The sequence below is a fragment of the Dama dama genome, chromosome 13, assembly GCF_033118175.1.
Source record: "Dama dama isolate Ldn47 chromosome 13, ASM3311817v1, whole genome shotgun sequence".
NCBI lineage: Eukaryota > Metazoa > Chordata > Mammalia > Artiodactyla > Cervidae > Dama > Dama dama.
Window position 1 is genome coordinate 33,366,201 of NC_083693.1, and position 14,942 is coordinate 33,381,142.

The window sequence follows — 14,942 nt, forward strand, 5'->3', positions numbered from 1 at the left end:
CTGAGCACCTCGCAAAGGATACCGCCCCAGCCCTAGCTAGCTGGGGCGGCCCCGCGGCGGGGACGCGCCTCCGCCTCCCAGCCCCGCGGCGGGGACGCGCCTCCGCCTCCCAGCCCCGCGGCGGGGACGCGCCTCCGCCTCCCAGCCCCGCGGCGGGGACGCGCCTCCGCCTCCCAGCCCCGCGGCGGGGACGCGCCTCCGCCTCCCAGCCCCGCGGCGGGGACGCGCCTCCGCCTCCCAGCCCCGCGGCGGGGACGCGCGCCTGACAACTCGGGGAGGGGCCGGCGGAGGCGCGCGGCCTCCGGAAGCGCCTTTCCCGGAAGGTAGGGAGGCGGCGCTGGCCTCGGCGATGGCGGTTGGGCGGCGGCATCGCTCTCTCTAGCCCGCGGAGCCGCGCCGCTGGAGGATGGCCTCGCTTGGACCAGCAGTTACGGGCGAGCAGGTCCCGGGGGCTGAAGCGGAGCTGGGCGCCGCGGGGCCGCCGCCGCCGTCGACTTCCTCTCTAGGGCCCCTGCTCCCCCTGAAGCGGGAGCCGCTGTACAACTGGCAGGCGACCAAGGCGTCGCTGAAGGAGCGTTTCGCCTTCCTCTTCAACTCGGAGCTCCTGAGCGATGTGCGCTTCGTGCTGGGCAAGGGCCGCGGCGGCGGCGGCGCTGCCGGGGGCCCGCAGCGCATCCCGGCCCACCGTTTCGTACTGGCGGCCGGCAGCGCCGTCTTCGACGCCATGTTCAACGGCGGCATGGCCACCACGTCGGCCGAGATCGAGCTGCCCGACGTGGAGCCCGCCGCCTTCCTGGCGCTGCTGAGGTGAGGGCGGCTGCGGGGCCGTGACTTTGGGCGAGGCTCTGCTTACCCCCCGGCCTCAGTTTTCTCCCGCGTCGGTGATGCTCGGGGAGGTCGAAACACATTGGTCAGCCCGGACGGCTGCCCGCCTGTCGTCAGGGTAAATACTAGTGTCTGGGGCCCAGGAGCGTGCGTTTTCCCATTTCCAGTAGCGGGGTTTCACCCAGGGTAGGGAATTAGGGATGTGATGAGAACAGAGTTTGGGTCAGGTCGCCCTGATGGCCTATTTGCGACGTTTTAGGTTCTTGTTGGGCGAGAGGGGTAGTTGCGGAGTCTTGGAAGACCGATGACCTTTTAATTTTATTTTATTTTTTAATTCTATTTTATTTTTTAATTCTTACTCCTTTTTCATTAATATTAGTTGTCGTGATCCAGGAAAGTGAACATCTAAACAAGTACGTTTTGTTCTAGCTAGCTTGCATTCCTGCAGACAAGATTATGTTTGCTAAAAAAAAACCTATCTCCCTATCTGTGTTAGAATTGGCTTTTTGATTATGTGAGGATAGAAGGTTGACTTCTGATTAATATTATTTAATGGAGGGAGCTAATAGTCTGGCATTATTAGCTGTTACTCACAAAAGTCCATTTAGGAGGGTGTAAATATTGTTTTATACAGTTTTACTGAGACTGAGGCCCAGAGAAGTCAAGTAACTTGACGGAGGTAACAGAGCCAGCCCATACCAGAGACCATGTGTGTTTCATTATGATATGGTTTTAGCTGCCCGAATAGAATGTATTGTTAAAACAACGGTCTTGGATGGTACTGAGGCATAACAGGTAGGTCAGGGAACAGATAAGTTCTCCACAAAGGCTCACAGCTCACTCAGGAGGATCAGTAGGAAATGGAATACAAAGTTAACAGGTAGAAAAGTAATACCAAAATCCCATTAAAAAATGAATAAAGGACAGGATAGATAATTTAGGGAAGAAAAAATACAATTGGCAGCCAGTGTTTAACCTCATTAGCAATTAAAGAAGTGCAAATTACAAGTATAGTACTTTTCCTCTCCTCACAAACCCTCCAGTTTTTGTTTTTTGGTTTTTTTGGTGAAGATAACATCTGGCAAGCCCTTTCCGGCAAAGGTGGTAGGAAAACAGTTTGGCATTGTAGATTGTTTTCCCCACAGGTAGGAAGTATTCAAGTACTGAAAATGTTCCACACAACAATATTGCAGGACTATTTATAGTAGTGAGGAAGTAGTGTAGCAGAGGGAATGGTTTTAACAGTGATAGGTCCATCTGATGGCATGTGGTGCAGCTGCTAAGGAGGGCACTGAAACCCACTCCAGTATTCTTGCCTGGAGAATCCCATGGACAGAGGAGTTTGGCGGGCTGTGGTCCATAGGGTTGCAAAGAGTTGACTGAAGTGACTTAGCAGGAGTGCAGCTACTAAGTATGATAGTCATGAAGACTAGATAATAACATTATTGTTAAAAAAAAAATGTATAATTAGCATTTGAAACAGTGCTCACAGTAATTAAAAACTGAGAAAAGAAACAGCAAAGATATACTTAGAGAAAGGGAGAGAGGAAATATACTGAAATGCTAACCAAAGTTGGGTTGGAGTGGCAAGATGGTGTTGACTTGTTTTTCATTTGTTTCTCATATGTTTTGTAATTTAGTTCAATTACATTTATAAGAGGGAAAAAAACAACTCAAAAGCTAATATCTAGATCATATTAGGATTTGGTTTGAAGTTGACTGGGAGCATTGGTTCTACTTCTTTAGATTTTCTCAATTGGAAGTATTTTTTTAATAAATTGTTGGTTCACCTTCATTGTAATCACCTGTTAAATTCTTAATTCTTTTCCTCCCTCCTTACAATATTGTAATGTTTGCCAGTGGGACCTTGTGAGCATATTTAATACTCTCCCTGAATCTGATATTGGCTACGTTTGAGAGCCACTGATCTAAATATTGTTGGGTAGCTTTTTCTCTTAAAAAATACAGAGATTACTAGGATAAGAATGTAGAGAGAAGATGCTGGTTTCATATTTTCACTGAATCTGTTAATCAGTCCGTTGTTTCCCACGAATAGAAAATAAGTGAATTCATCTGAGTCCTTGAAATTTTTCTAGTTTCAGTGTGGTCATGATATTTATGCTTCTTCAGGCTCTAGTCATTGTTTTATTCTGAAAGTGTTCTCTGGACTGATTTTTAAACTTAGATTATTGGCTGGTTGTAAAGCACAGATGCTGTACTTACCTATTATTGTGTGACAAAAAGATGCCTCATGGTACTTGCTGAGCTTGAAAAGCAGGTTAGCTTGAGCATACTTTTATGTTTACAACTTGAATTAAACATTATTTAAAGGCTTTTGAACTTGAGTTTGAAGCACTTTAAGAAACTGCTCATTTTGACCTGCCAGACCTTTAAGTGATATTCTTAGTTGTTCATTTGAGAAACACTGCCTTCCTTGTACTGTTTTAGATATTGGATACAGCAGTGAACAAGAGGAAGTCCCTGCCCTCACAGAGTTAATCATCTAGTAGGGAGAAACAAAGACAAAATGTCAAGTACAAATAAGCGTTTTAAGGAAAGATGCTCAACCTGTGGGAGAAGGACTATTCATAGCAAGGAAAAACGTGTTTAAGGCCCAAAATTTCTCCTGTTAGACAAACCGCAAGAGTAAACCAGTGTGATCTGAACAGATAGAATAAGGGGGAAAGTGGCAGAAGATGAGGTCAACAAGATAGGCTGGCCAGGATTGTGCAGAGCTGGAGAGCCCGTGGAAGGACTTGGATTCCCCGTATATGGTGGGAATCCTTTGAAGGGTTTTGAAGAGGGAGTGGATAGGAAAAGTGAAAGTATTAGTCACCCACTAGTGTCCCATTCTTTGTGGCCCCACCAGGACCGCATAGCCCGCCAGGCTTGTCTGTCCATGGAATTGGGTTGCTATGATCTGGTTTAAAAACTCCTTCTGGCAGTTGTTTGGAGATTAGACTGTGGAAGGAGTAAAAGGAGCAGGTGACAGCTGTTCCACAGGTTCTGCCTTTAGCTGTTGTCTTCCTTTCTCCCATTAACCTATGGTACTACATACTACCCTAGTGGTACCGTGAAACTTCTACTCAACCCAAACCCAGTTTCAAACTGGAAAATCACAAATGAGTGTCTATTTAGTACACATGCAGATGGACTGTCAACAATAAAAATAAACACTGAATGAGTGCTTGCCATGTTCTGCTTACTGTTGTTCCTGAGCACCTTGTGTGAACCCAAATTTCAGAACAGTCTTTCAGGCAGGCACACTTCATATGTCTTGTCTCAGGCAGCTTTTGTCATAATAATGCTATAAAGCACCCCAAAAATCAGGGGCTTAGAAAAACAATCGTGTATTCTTCCTCTGAATATTCTTGTTTTGTGGGTCAGTTGGGGGTGACTCAGGTGGGCTTGGCTCCAGGCTATAGTTTGGTTCCGTTATGCTCCATTTGTTTCTCATCCTGTTTGGACCAATCTTGAAGGTTCTACTCAATTATCTTAATTTTTTTTGACATTGCTTTAAACAGATCACACTGCCTTTAGACTCAGCTCTCTTCATTCTTCACGCTGTTAACAAAGTTATCTCTCTGATACCTAGACATTATCACAGGACTCCCCTGAATCTCTTAATAACTTCTTTTTGCGTATGGGATGCATTTAAACATTTTAGCCCATATACAAGACCTTTATGATTTGATATCTCTTCCTCTTCCTCTCCATCTACTGAGTACCCCAGTTCTGCTGATGGTCTTTTTTTTTTTTTGGCTGATGGTCTTTTTCTTATTTTAATACTTGCCTTCTAATGCCTCCTTGCCTTTGTACTTCTTTGTCTGCTTAGAAGGTTTACACACTTAATTATTACCCTTCAGGTATACTTGAGGCTTTATCTCTTTATGAAACCACTGCCGGCAGATTTGCGCTCTGCCTCTTGTAATGTCTTGTATCAATTTTTTTATCTGTTGCTGTAGAACAAGCCACTCCAACACTTAGTGGCTTAAACATAGTCTTAATATCTTTCACAGCTGTGTGAGAGGTTCTTCTAGCATATTCTTTAGGTCTTCCATGCAGTCAGAGTCTGATAGCAGTTGGGGCAAGGGTCATCTGGAGGTTTGATTCAGATTATGGTTTGGCTGAGCATTTCTCTCTCCAAGGCTCCTCCAGCTGATCTTTGCAAGGTTAGCCTGACTTCCTGGCGAGCAGCAGGCCATGGCTCCTGAAAGCACAAAAGTAGGAGCTTCTGCATCCTCAGAGTTTAGGCCCCAGGTTGGCGTAGTGTTACTTCTGCCATGTTCTGTTGATTAAAGGGAATCAAACCGGGTGAGCCCAGATTCATTATGGGAGAGCTTTGTGTAAAGGTATGGATCATAGAAAGCATGATTTATTGGGGCCATCTTTAGAGATTAGTTATCAAATCATGCCTAATGTATAATGCTGTTATAATTATAACATTACTTACTTTTTAATCATTTTATTACCAAACCATGAGCTTTTTATGGGCAGTGTTGTCTGTTTGTATTTCTAGGACCTGTCTATTATTATATGGCCCTCAGTAAGTGTTTTTGAGTAAAATGAGTGAATCAGTAGTGACAGAGTTTCTTGTACATAATCTTATGATTTTTTTTAATTTACAATGAAGTTTTTACCTTAGTCGTTTAATTTTTAAGTTGGATTAAATGTAACCTAAGTTTTATATTTTGGAAAGCCATTCATCTTCAGGAAAAAATCAGAAATAGTTTGATGACCTGTAATTATTTCTCTGTGCTCTTGTTCTTGGGTATAGTATATTAGGAATGTTAATTTTAAAATGCAAAGTACTGTGGTAATATTGTGTTTAATTTTAAGTTATAATTTGTAAGTATTGGCTTACAGAGTGTTTTTGAATTGCATCAATGTTAGTAATTTAAAAAATGTGGGGAAAACATGTATGTAAAATATGAATCAAGGTGATTCTTGGATTTTTAAGTAGCCTTTTTTCTTACTAGAAATGAAAATGGTTTCCCTATCAATAGCTAGAAACTTGTACTGAGCTGTGTAGTTGGCTAACGCGTATTTATTAAATCTTTGCCAGGTGCCCAAACTGAGCCTGGTGCTGTAGGAAAGATATGGGAAAAAATATAAGAAACACAGAGTTCCCTTTCTTACAGTTTATAGTCTGGTATTTATTTATAACTTGCATTGCTCCAAAAACAATTTAAAATGTCTAACAAGAAACACAGAGGTAAGAAATAAAGCAGTCAAGATGAAGCTAATATAAAAATGCATGCTATACTTACCGTACAGACTTAATTTTGATCATTTTAGCAACTATTACAAAACGGGAAAGCTGGCCAGAGAGTTACAATTCAGTGTTTGTCAGATTAAAAACTGGCCAACTGCTTAAGAGATGCACAACTCTTATCTGATAATAAGATCAGTTAAAAAAAATCCCTGAGGCTGTCCTATCATAAAGACGACATTGCTGAGATGAATAATGTCCTTAATCTACATCTTTAGATATAAATATACATGTTTCCTAAATATATTCAAGCCAAAGTTATATTACCGAGGTATAGTTTCAGTTCAGTTCAGTCACTCAGTCACATCCGACTCTTTGCAACCCCATGGACTGCAGCACTCCAGGCTTCCCTGTCCATCACCAGCTCCCGGAGTTTACCCAAACTCATGTCCATTGAGTCTGTGATACCATCCAACCATCTCATCCTCTGTCGTCCCCTTCTCCTCCTACCTTCAATCTTTGCCAGCATCAGGGTCTTTTCCAGTGAGTCAGTTCTTTGCATCAGGTGGCCAAAGTATTGGAGCTTCAGCTTCAGCATCAGTCCTTCCAATGAATATTCAGGACTGATCTCCTTTAGGATGGACTGGTTGGATCTCCTTGCAGTTCAAGGGACTCTCAAGAGTTTTCACCACCACAATTCAAAAGCATCAATTCTTCAGTGCTCAGCTTTCTTTATAGTCCAATTTTTTTTTTTAATAGTCCAATTTTAACATCCATACATGACTGCTGGAAAAACCATAGCTTTGACTAGATGGACCTTTGTTGGCAAAGTAATGTCTCTGCTTTTTAATATTGCTGTCTAGGTTGGTCATAACTTTTCTTCCAAGGAGCAAGCATCTTTTAATTTCATGGCTATAGTCACCATTTGCAGTGATTTTGAAGCCCCCCAAAATAAAAGTCTCTCACTGTTTCCCTGTCTATTTCCCATGAAGTGATGGGACCAGATGCCATGATCTTAGTTTTCTGAATGTTGAATTTTAAGCCAACTTTTCCACTCTGCTCTATCACTTTCATCAAGCTCTTTAGTTCTTCGCTTTCTGCCATAAGGGTGGTGTCACCTGCATATCTGAAGTTATTGATATTTCTCCCAGCAATCTTGATTCCAGCTTGTGCTTCATCCAGCCCGGCGTTTTGCATGACGTACTCTGCATATAAGTAAAATAAGCAGGATGACAATATACAGCCTTGATGTACTCCTTTCCTGATTAGGAACCAGTCTGTTGTTCCATGTCCGTTTCTAACCGTTGCTTCGTGACCTGCATACAGATTTCTCAGGAGGCAAGTAAGGTGGTCTGGTGCTCCCATCTCTTGAAGAATTTTCTGCACTTTGTTGTGATCCACACAGAGGTTTTGGCAGAGTCAATAAAGCAGAAGTAGATGTTTTTCTGGAACTCTCTTGCTTTTTCGATGATCCAGTGGATGTTGGCAATTTGATCTCTGGTTCCTCTGCCTTTTCTAAATCCAGCTTGAACATCTGGAAGTTCAGTTCATGGTTCACGTACTGCTGAAGCCTGGCTTGGAGAATTTTGAGCATTACTTTGCTAGCGTGTGAGATGAGTGCCATTGTGCGGTATTGTGAGCATTCTTTGGAATTGGAATGAAAACAGACCTTTTGTAGTCCTGTGGCCACTGTTGAGTTTTCCAAATTTGGCATATTGAGTGCAGCACTTTCACAGCATCATCTTTTAGGATTTGAAATAGCTCAACTGGAATTCCATCACCTTCACTAGCTTTGTTCGTAGTGATGCTTCCTAAGGCCCACTTGACTTTGCATTCCAGGATGTCTGGCTTTAGGTGAGTGATCACACCATTGTGGTTATCTGGGTCATGAAAGGCAATTTGAATGGAGTTGTGGGCCATATGTTAGTGACTCAATCGTGTCTGATTCTGTGCAACCCCGTGGACTGCAGTCCACCAGGCTCCTCTGTCTATGGGATTTTCCAGGCAAGAATACTGAAGTGCCTTGCCATTCCCTTCTCCAGGGAATCTTCCTGACCTCGGGATCAAACCCAGGTCTCCTGCATTGCAGGCAGGTTCTTGACCACTGAGCCACCAGGGAAGCCCTGTGGGCCATATAGTATAGTCTAAAAACACAATTCTTTGGTTCCTGGAATGTTCTTCCTACCCTCTTTTCATGTTTTGGATCTCGAGTAGAAGTTCTTGTGGGAACCTTTTCCAGCTTTTTTTTGTCAGGGACCCCAATTATAGATTGTTACAGAACCATGTACTTCAATTTTGTGGAACTGGTTTCCTTAAGCTAGAATCTATTCAAACAATGGTAATAAAGGTCCCGCATCTCAGCTCTATAGTTTAAAACTCTAGTAATTTTTGCCTGAAAACAAACTAAGACGGATATGAAGACTTCTTCCTATCTCTCCCTTAAAAACTTAATCAGTTTCTCATTTAAGAAGGGAATTGAGCATGTTGTTAGCCTTCTGTCCCAGTTAAAATGACTATAGAGAAATACAAAGGCAATCAATCCATTACAGTGAAGACAAAAAAGGGAGAAAGGTTGGAAGTCAATGTAGAAAAGGGACAAGGCAGGTGGAAGTGTGTTGATAATGAAGTGGAGTGGCTGGAGCCCAGAATCCAGAGAAGAAGGAGCTGTGGTGGAGGTGGGGGCTGTCTTTCCTGGCTGAGCCCCAGCATGGCTCTAGGTTGAGAGCTGGTGGTGAGCAAGGTGAAATGAGAAGGTCATCCCCTCAACCAACTCTTGTATGCTAACCATCACACACCACCACCCACCCCCAGCCCCGGCACCCCCCTCCACAATAGCTGACAGACTCCTCTTTACATAAACTAGACAAACCACCTGGGGAGAACTAGGATGCTGGCTTATCTTAGGGAATTCAGAATAATGGCATTGAAAGGGGTGGAGGAGGTGTGGTATCTAACCTAAAGGCTGCTTTCCCACTCTCAGGTAAGGTGTCAATCAACAAGCCTCCCACATACACAGCTCCCCACCCACCTCCCCATTTTGGAGAAGGTTTTAGCTGGAAAGCAATCCTACTTACACAACAGCAAAGAAAACACGCCAGCTACTGGAATGGTCACTGGAGGTAATCATTAAACTTTTGACGTATGAGGAAAATCAGAATATGAATAATAAAGACCAAGAACAAGCTGGTCCTCGAGGAAGTAGGTAATTCAGGGAACAGAAAGGAACTTTTAAAACTTGGAGACTGAGAACATTTTTTGCATCCATGAAAATGAGACATGGTACTATGGAGTTTAAAAAAAAAATAATACTCAAGAAGCAAGAATTCTTAGAAATTTAACTGTGTGATTGCTGGGGGGGAAATAGAAGGGCTGGAACACTTGAAATCTTGTGAAATACAGAGGGAAATAGAGATAAAAAATGAAGCAGTATAAAAAATAACTAACGTTTACTAAGTATTTGTGTGTATTTTAACTGATACTAATAGATGGGGAAACAGTGGAAGCATTGTCAGACTTTATTTTCTTGGGCTCCAAAATCACTGCAGATGGTGATTGCAGCCATGAAATTAAAAGATGCTTACTCCTTGGAAGGGAAGTTATGACCAACCTAGATAGCATATTAAAAAGCAGAGACATTACTTTGCCAACAAATGTCTGTCTAGTCAAGGCTATGGTTTCTCCAGTGGTCATGTGTGGATGTGAGAGCTGGACTGTGAAGAAAGCTGAGTGCCGAAAAATTGATGCTTTTGAACTGTGGTGTTGGAGAAGACTCCGGAGAGTCCCTTGGACTGCAAGGAGATCCAGCCAGTCCATCCTAAAGGAGATCAGTCCTGGGTGTCCACTGGAAGGACTGATGTTGAACTGAAACTCCAATACTTTGGCCACCTCATGTGAAGTGTTGACTCATTGGAAAAGACCCTGATGCTGGAAGGGATTGGGGGCAGGAGGAAAGGGGATGACAGAGGATGAGATGGCTGGATAGCATCACCAACTCGACGGACATGAGTTTGAGTAAACTCCAGGAGTTGGTGATGGACAAGGAGGCCTGGCGTACTGCGATTCATGGGGTCGCAAAGAGTCGGACACGACTGAGCAACTGAACTGACTGACTGACTGAATCCTCACCGGAGCATTATGAAGAAGATACTGTTGTTCACATTTCTTAACAGAGAGGAGCACAATTGATAACTTGTTTAAAGTCGTGTAGCTAGCAAGTGATGGAACAGATTGAAACTCAAGCGATCTCTTCTTGAGTCCAGGCAAATTAAGAGAGCTTCCACCTGACTGGACTGAGAGTCTAACACTGAAAGCAGTCAGAAGCCCAGAAATGGTGTGTTATGGTAGACAGCTCTTGTGTTTCTTCAGCCTGTTTCCCCATCTTTAAAATGCAGATAGCAGCACCTCCCTTCCTGTGGGAGGATTAAATGAATTGGCATCTGTCACATGATAGAGCCTCAACAAATGCTAATTTTCCCTCTTTTTTTATTCATCCCCCTACCCCTGACTATAAGAGACATAAGGGTTTTTTTTAATTCCGTGCACTCATCACTAAGTGGCACGTATAGTTAAGTGAGTATTGTGAGGGTGATGTAGATGGCTGGCTTGAAAGGTTTTGGAAAAATGGTTGAAAACAGTGTAATCTTGAAAAACAGCAGCCTTCACTTTTGCACCTGAATTGTAAGGGAGTTGCTCAATCGTGTCCGACTCTGTGAGCCGATGGAATGTAGCCCACCAGGCTTCTCTGTCCATGGGATTCTCCAGGCAAGAATACTGGAGTGGGTAACCATTCTCTTCTCCAGGGGATCTTCCCAACCCAGGGATCAAACCCAGGTCTCCTGCATTGCAGACAGATTCTTTACCATCTGAGCCACCAGGGAAGGATGGGAGTGAACAGCTTCCACTGGAAGTAGTTGTAAGGATAATGATCTTATTGGATGCATGCCAGCATTTGGTTAAAGTGGGAAGTTGAGGGACGTAACCAGCTAGAATTTGATCTTGGGCGGTGATTCTGGCCACCAGAATAGAGAAATTGAAAAGCAGAGGGAAGGGACGTGAACTAGAACCTCCTTTCCTCATTCACTCTGTAGTGTTCTGAAAGATATTCATGGGCTTTCAAGTGTTCTAACTCTTAATTCGTATTGCTAAAATAAAATACTTTTTCTCAATGCATTATTTCTCCAGCACCCTCAGCTGCTCTGAATGTAACTGAGAATTGGGCAGTAAGCACAAGAGTCTCTGAGGAACCGCTGAGGAACTAAAATGAATATGCAGTAGCTTCAGTATAATTCAGCAGGAACTGCCCAGGTCTTCTCTGAGATTCTTATCCTCTATGTGCACTTCTAGGAATCTGATTTATCTAGTAACAGGTAGAATCAGCTCCTGAGGTGGTGGGTAAGGTGGTATTGGTTTGATAGTATTTCGAGAGAAAATTGGACCTTTATACCCAAAAGCACATAGCAATATGGGGTCATTTAAGATATCATTAAACTGTTTTATTCTTCTGAACCCCCGTACTCTAGTCTTTGGTCATAATGCTAATTCTGGGATAATAAGGAAAGGTTAAAAGATGCCCAGAATAAGAAGACACCATCATCAGGAAATAAATGGGATGTTTTGACATTTAGAGATGTGAACTTAAGCTGTCTGTAAGTTTGCTTAAGTGAACACTTTTTGATGAAGAAGAGAGAAAGCTGCTATGGAATGCTAAAAAGCCTTTAAAAATTTGGCTTGAAGACTTAAAGACCTAACTTTAGTCTTCTCTATAAATGGAGACTGCCTACCTCTCAGGATTGATTCAGAATAAAATCAGGTGATGTATGTGCAAATAACCCTGGCAAGTCTGATGTGCTTTTCAAGTTATGTTTCACTTTGCTCATTATCTTTTCAAATATTCCTCAGAGACTTAACTCCAGTGGATTGTTTGTCTAAAACCCTCCTGACTGTCTCTGCAATTTCCACTTGCTTCCCAGATTTCTGTATTCAGATGAAGTTCAAATTGGCCCAGAAACAGTTATGACCACTCTTTATACGGCTAAGAAGTACGCAGTCCCAGCCTTGGAAGCGCATTGTGTGGAATTTCTCACCAAACATCTCAGGGCAGATAATGCCTTTATGTTACTTACTCAGGTAAGTTGATGTAGCTAAGGTATGTATCTTTTAACTTTAAAAATTGGGTTTAACTGTATATGAATATTTAATATTTCCTGGAGAATTAGTCCGAGATCATTATTTTAAAGCATATGAGATCTTCTGATTTCATTGAGGGAAATATATCAGGTTCATATGATTTTAGAATAGAAAAACAAATTAGAGTTAATGTATTATATAGGTGAAGAAACTGAAGAAAGTGTTAGTCACTCAGTTGTGTCCGACTCTTTGAGACCCCATGGACTGTAGCCCATCAGGCTCCTCTGTCCGTAGAATTCTCCAGGCAAGGATCCTGGAGTGGGTTGCCATTCCCTTCTGCAGGGGATCTTCCTGACCCAAGGATCAAACCCAGGTCTCCTGCATTGCAGGTATTGCAGGCAGGTTCTTTACCATCTGAGCCAAGCCTTATGTAAATAGGGTGTTTCATCTCTGTAAAGTTATATAGCTCTTTAGGATTGCAGTTGAGATCAGTGTCCAGTGTTGTTTCTACTCTGATTGAGAGTATGAGAGTATGAAGCCTTCTGGACCTTAGTGCTCTATTTTTGTTGGATCTGAAGTTAACATTGAGTATTTCAAATCCAGAGCAGTTGTTAAGATTTATTGTATTCTGTCATCTTGGTGACCCACTTCTGGAGGGTTTAGAATTTATTTTTATTTTTGAACACCAAAATCATTTTGTATTGGGGTATAACCAATTAACAGTGTTGTGATACTTTCAAGTGAACAGTGGAGGGACTCGGCTGTAGGATATATATGTATACATTCTCCCCAAACTCCCCTCCCGTCCACATTGGCACATAACATTGAGCAGAGTTCCATGTGCTGTATAATAGGTTTTTGTTGGTTATCCATTTTTAATATAGCAGTGTGTACATGCCTTTTCCAAAGTCCTTAACTGTACCCGCCCCCGCCCCGCCCCCCCCCCCCCCCCAAGTAACCATGAGTTCATGTTCTAAATCTTTCTGTGAGTCTCTTTCTGTTTTGAAAGTAAGTTCATTTGTATCTTTTCTTTTTTGATTCTACATGTAAGGGATGTCCTATGATATTTTGGAGACGTTCAAATTTAAGAATATTCTTTCTTTGACCCTTATGAAAGTTTTCAACGAGTATACTATAAATACAGAAAAGTGCACACGTCATACATGTATAGTCTGAATGTTTACGTACTGAATACATTTATGGAACCATTAACCAGTCCTCAACATACACTATTTAGCACTTGTTAAATGCCTGTAGTCTGAGCTTCATACTCAAGATACAAGTAAATTGATTTTTTTCTTCTTAGACAATGTAATGATACCCTTTTACGAATTGTTTAAAAAAATCCTGAGCTAGTCTGTAACTCAGTGCCAGGGGGTGAATTGTGTCCCCAGAATTCACATGTTGAAATTTTAATCCCCAGGACCCTCAGAATGTGACCTTACTTGGAGATAGGGTCTTTACAGAGGTGAGAGAGTTAAAATGAGAGGGGGGGGAAATGTCTAAGCTGATAATATGTAATCCTGCTGAATTTTAGTAGTGGAAATAATCATGGATATTCCTTAGCTTAACCCTCTCATTTTCCAAATGAAAAAACTAAAACCTGGCTAGTTAACTACCTGCCCAAAGTCTCACAACACGCTGGGTGGAGTCACACTTGTTTCCCATTGTGCATCCATTCTGTCACATCACAAATGATTGATGATACTTTTTTTCTTTTTTAATCTCTGGTCATTGAGTATTTATAGTTACAGAAGAAAGAACATGCTGATGTCACCTCTTCTTGGACATAATCACAGAACTCCATGTCTGTGTGTATTGTATGCCAGACACAGGCTATTCCATTTGTATATATTATCACATTTACTCCTTCTTTAAGCTGTGATGTTATTTATTATTATTATTATCCTCCTTTCAAAGATGAAATGGAAGCTTAATGAGGTAAATATCTTACGTAACGTAAGATAGCAAGTGGTAAAAGGTCTCAACCTTAAACCAGTAGAGTATGGTGATATTGATAATAACTGCAAAATGTATTGAGTGACTTAGTGTGTGCCAGGTCCCATTCTAAATACTTCGTATGCATTAATTCATTTAATCTTTACAATAACTTCAGGAGTTGTAGCTATCCTCAGTGAAGATTTTCTTATCATCCCCTTTTTATATAGAAGCACAGAGAGGTGAAATAACTCAATAAAGATTATATAACTAACAAGTGATATCTGTTGTTCAGTTGCTAAGTCATGTCCGACTCTTTTGTGACCCCATGGAGTGAAGCCCACCAGGCTTCTCTGTCCATGGGATTTCCCAGGCAAGAAGACTGGAATGGGTTGCCATTTCCTTCTCCAGGGGATCTTCCTGACCTGGGAATCAAACCTGCATCTCCTGCATTGGCAGGTGGATTCTTTACCACTTGTACTTTTTTTTTCCCTTTTCTGAACTTGTGATGAAAATCTAATAAAGAAGTTGATATTTTGTGAAGAATATTATTATTGTGTATGATTACACACACATGATTATTGTGTGAAGAACTGTGTGAAGAATTTTATTGTGTGTGAAAAGGGTCACTTAACTACTTTCATTTTTTTAAATTCAGTCATAAAATTTAGAAACCAGTAGGACTTTCCTAGCTGTCCAGTGGTTAAGACGCCAAGCTTCTACTGCAGGGGGCTTGGGTCAGATAGATCCCTGGTTGGGAAACTAGGATCCCATGTGCTACATGATGTGGCCAAAAAAAGAAAAATTAGAAGCCAATAAATTAAACTTTGACAGTGAAAAT

General features: G+C 42.1%; 1 protein-coding gene across 2 annotated transcripts in view; it reads left to right on the forward strand.

Moving 5' to 3' along the window:
• The first annotated feature begins 302 nt into the window (after positions 1–302).
• The window catches only part of BTBD1 (BTB domain containing 1), a 47,283-nt gene continuing 32,643 nt past the window's right edge, over positions 303–14,942 (forward strand). Inside the window, exons 1-2 of one of the 2 annotated variants that reach the window (XM_061158831.1) lie at positions 303–807; positions 12,007–12,163. In XM_061158831.1, the coding sequence (XP_061014814.1) occupies positions 407–807; positions 12,007–12,163 (558 nt within the window). In that variant the 5' untranslated portion in view covers positions 303–406. The remainder of the gene's footprint in view (positions 808–12,006; positions 12,164–14,942) is intronic. The other variant, XM_061158830.1, reaches the window with a different exon arrangement.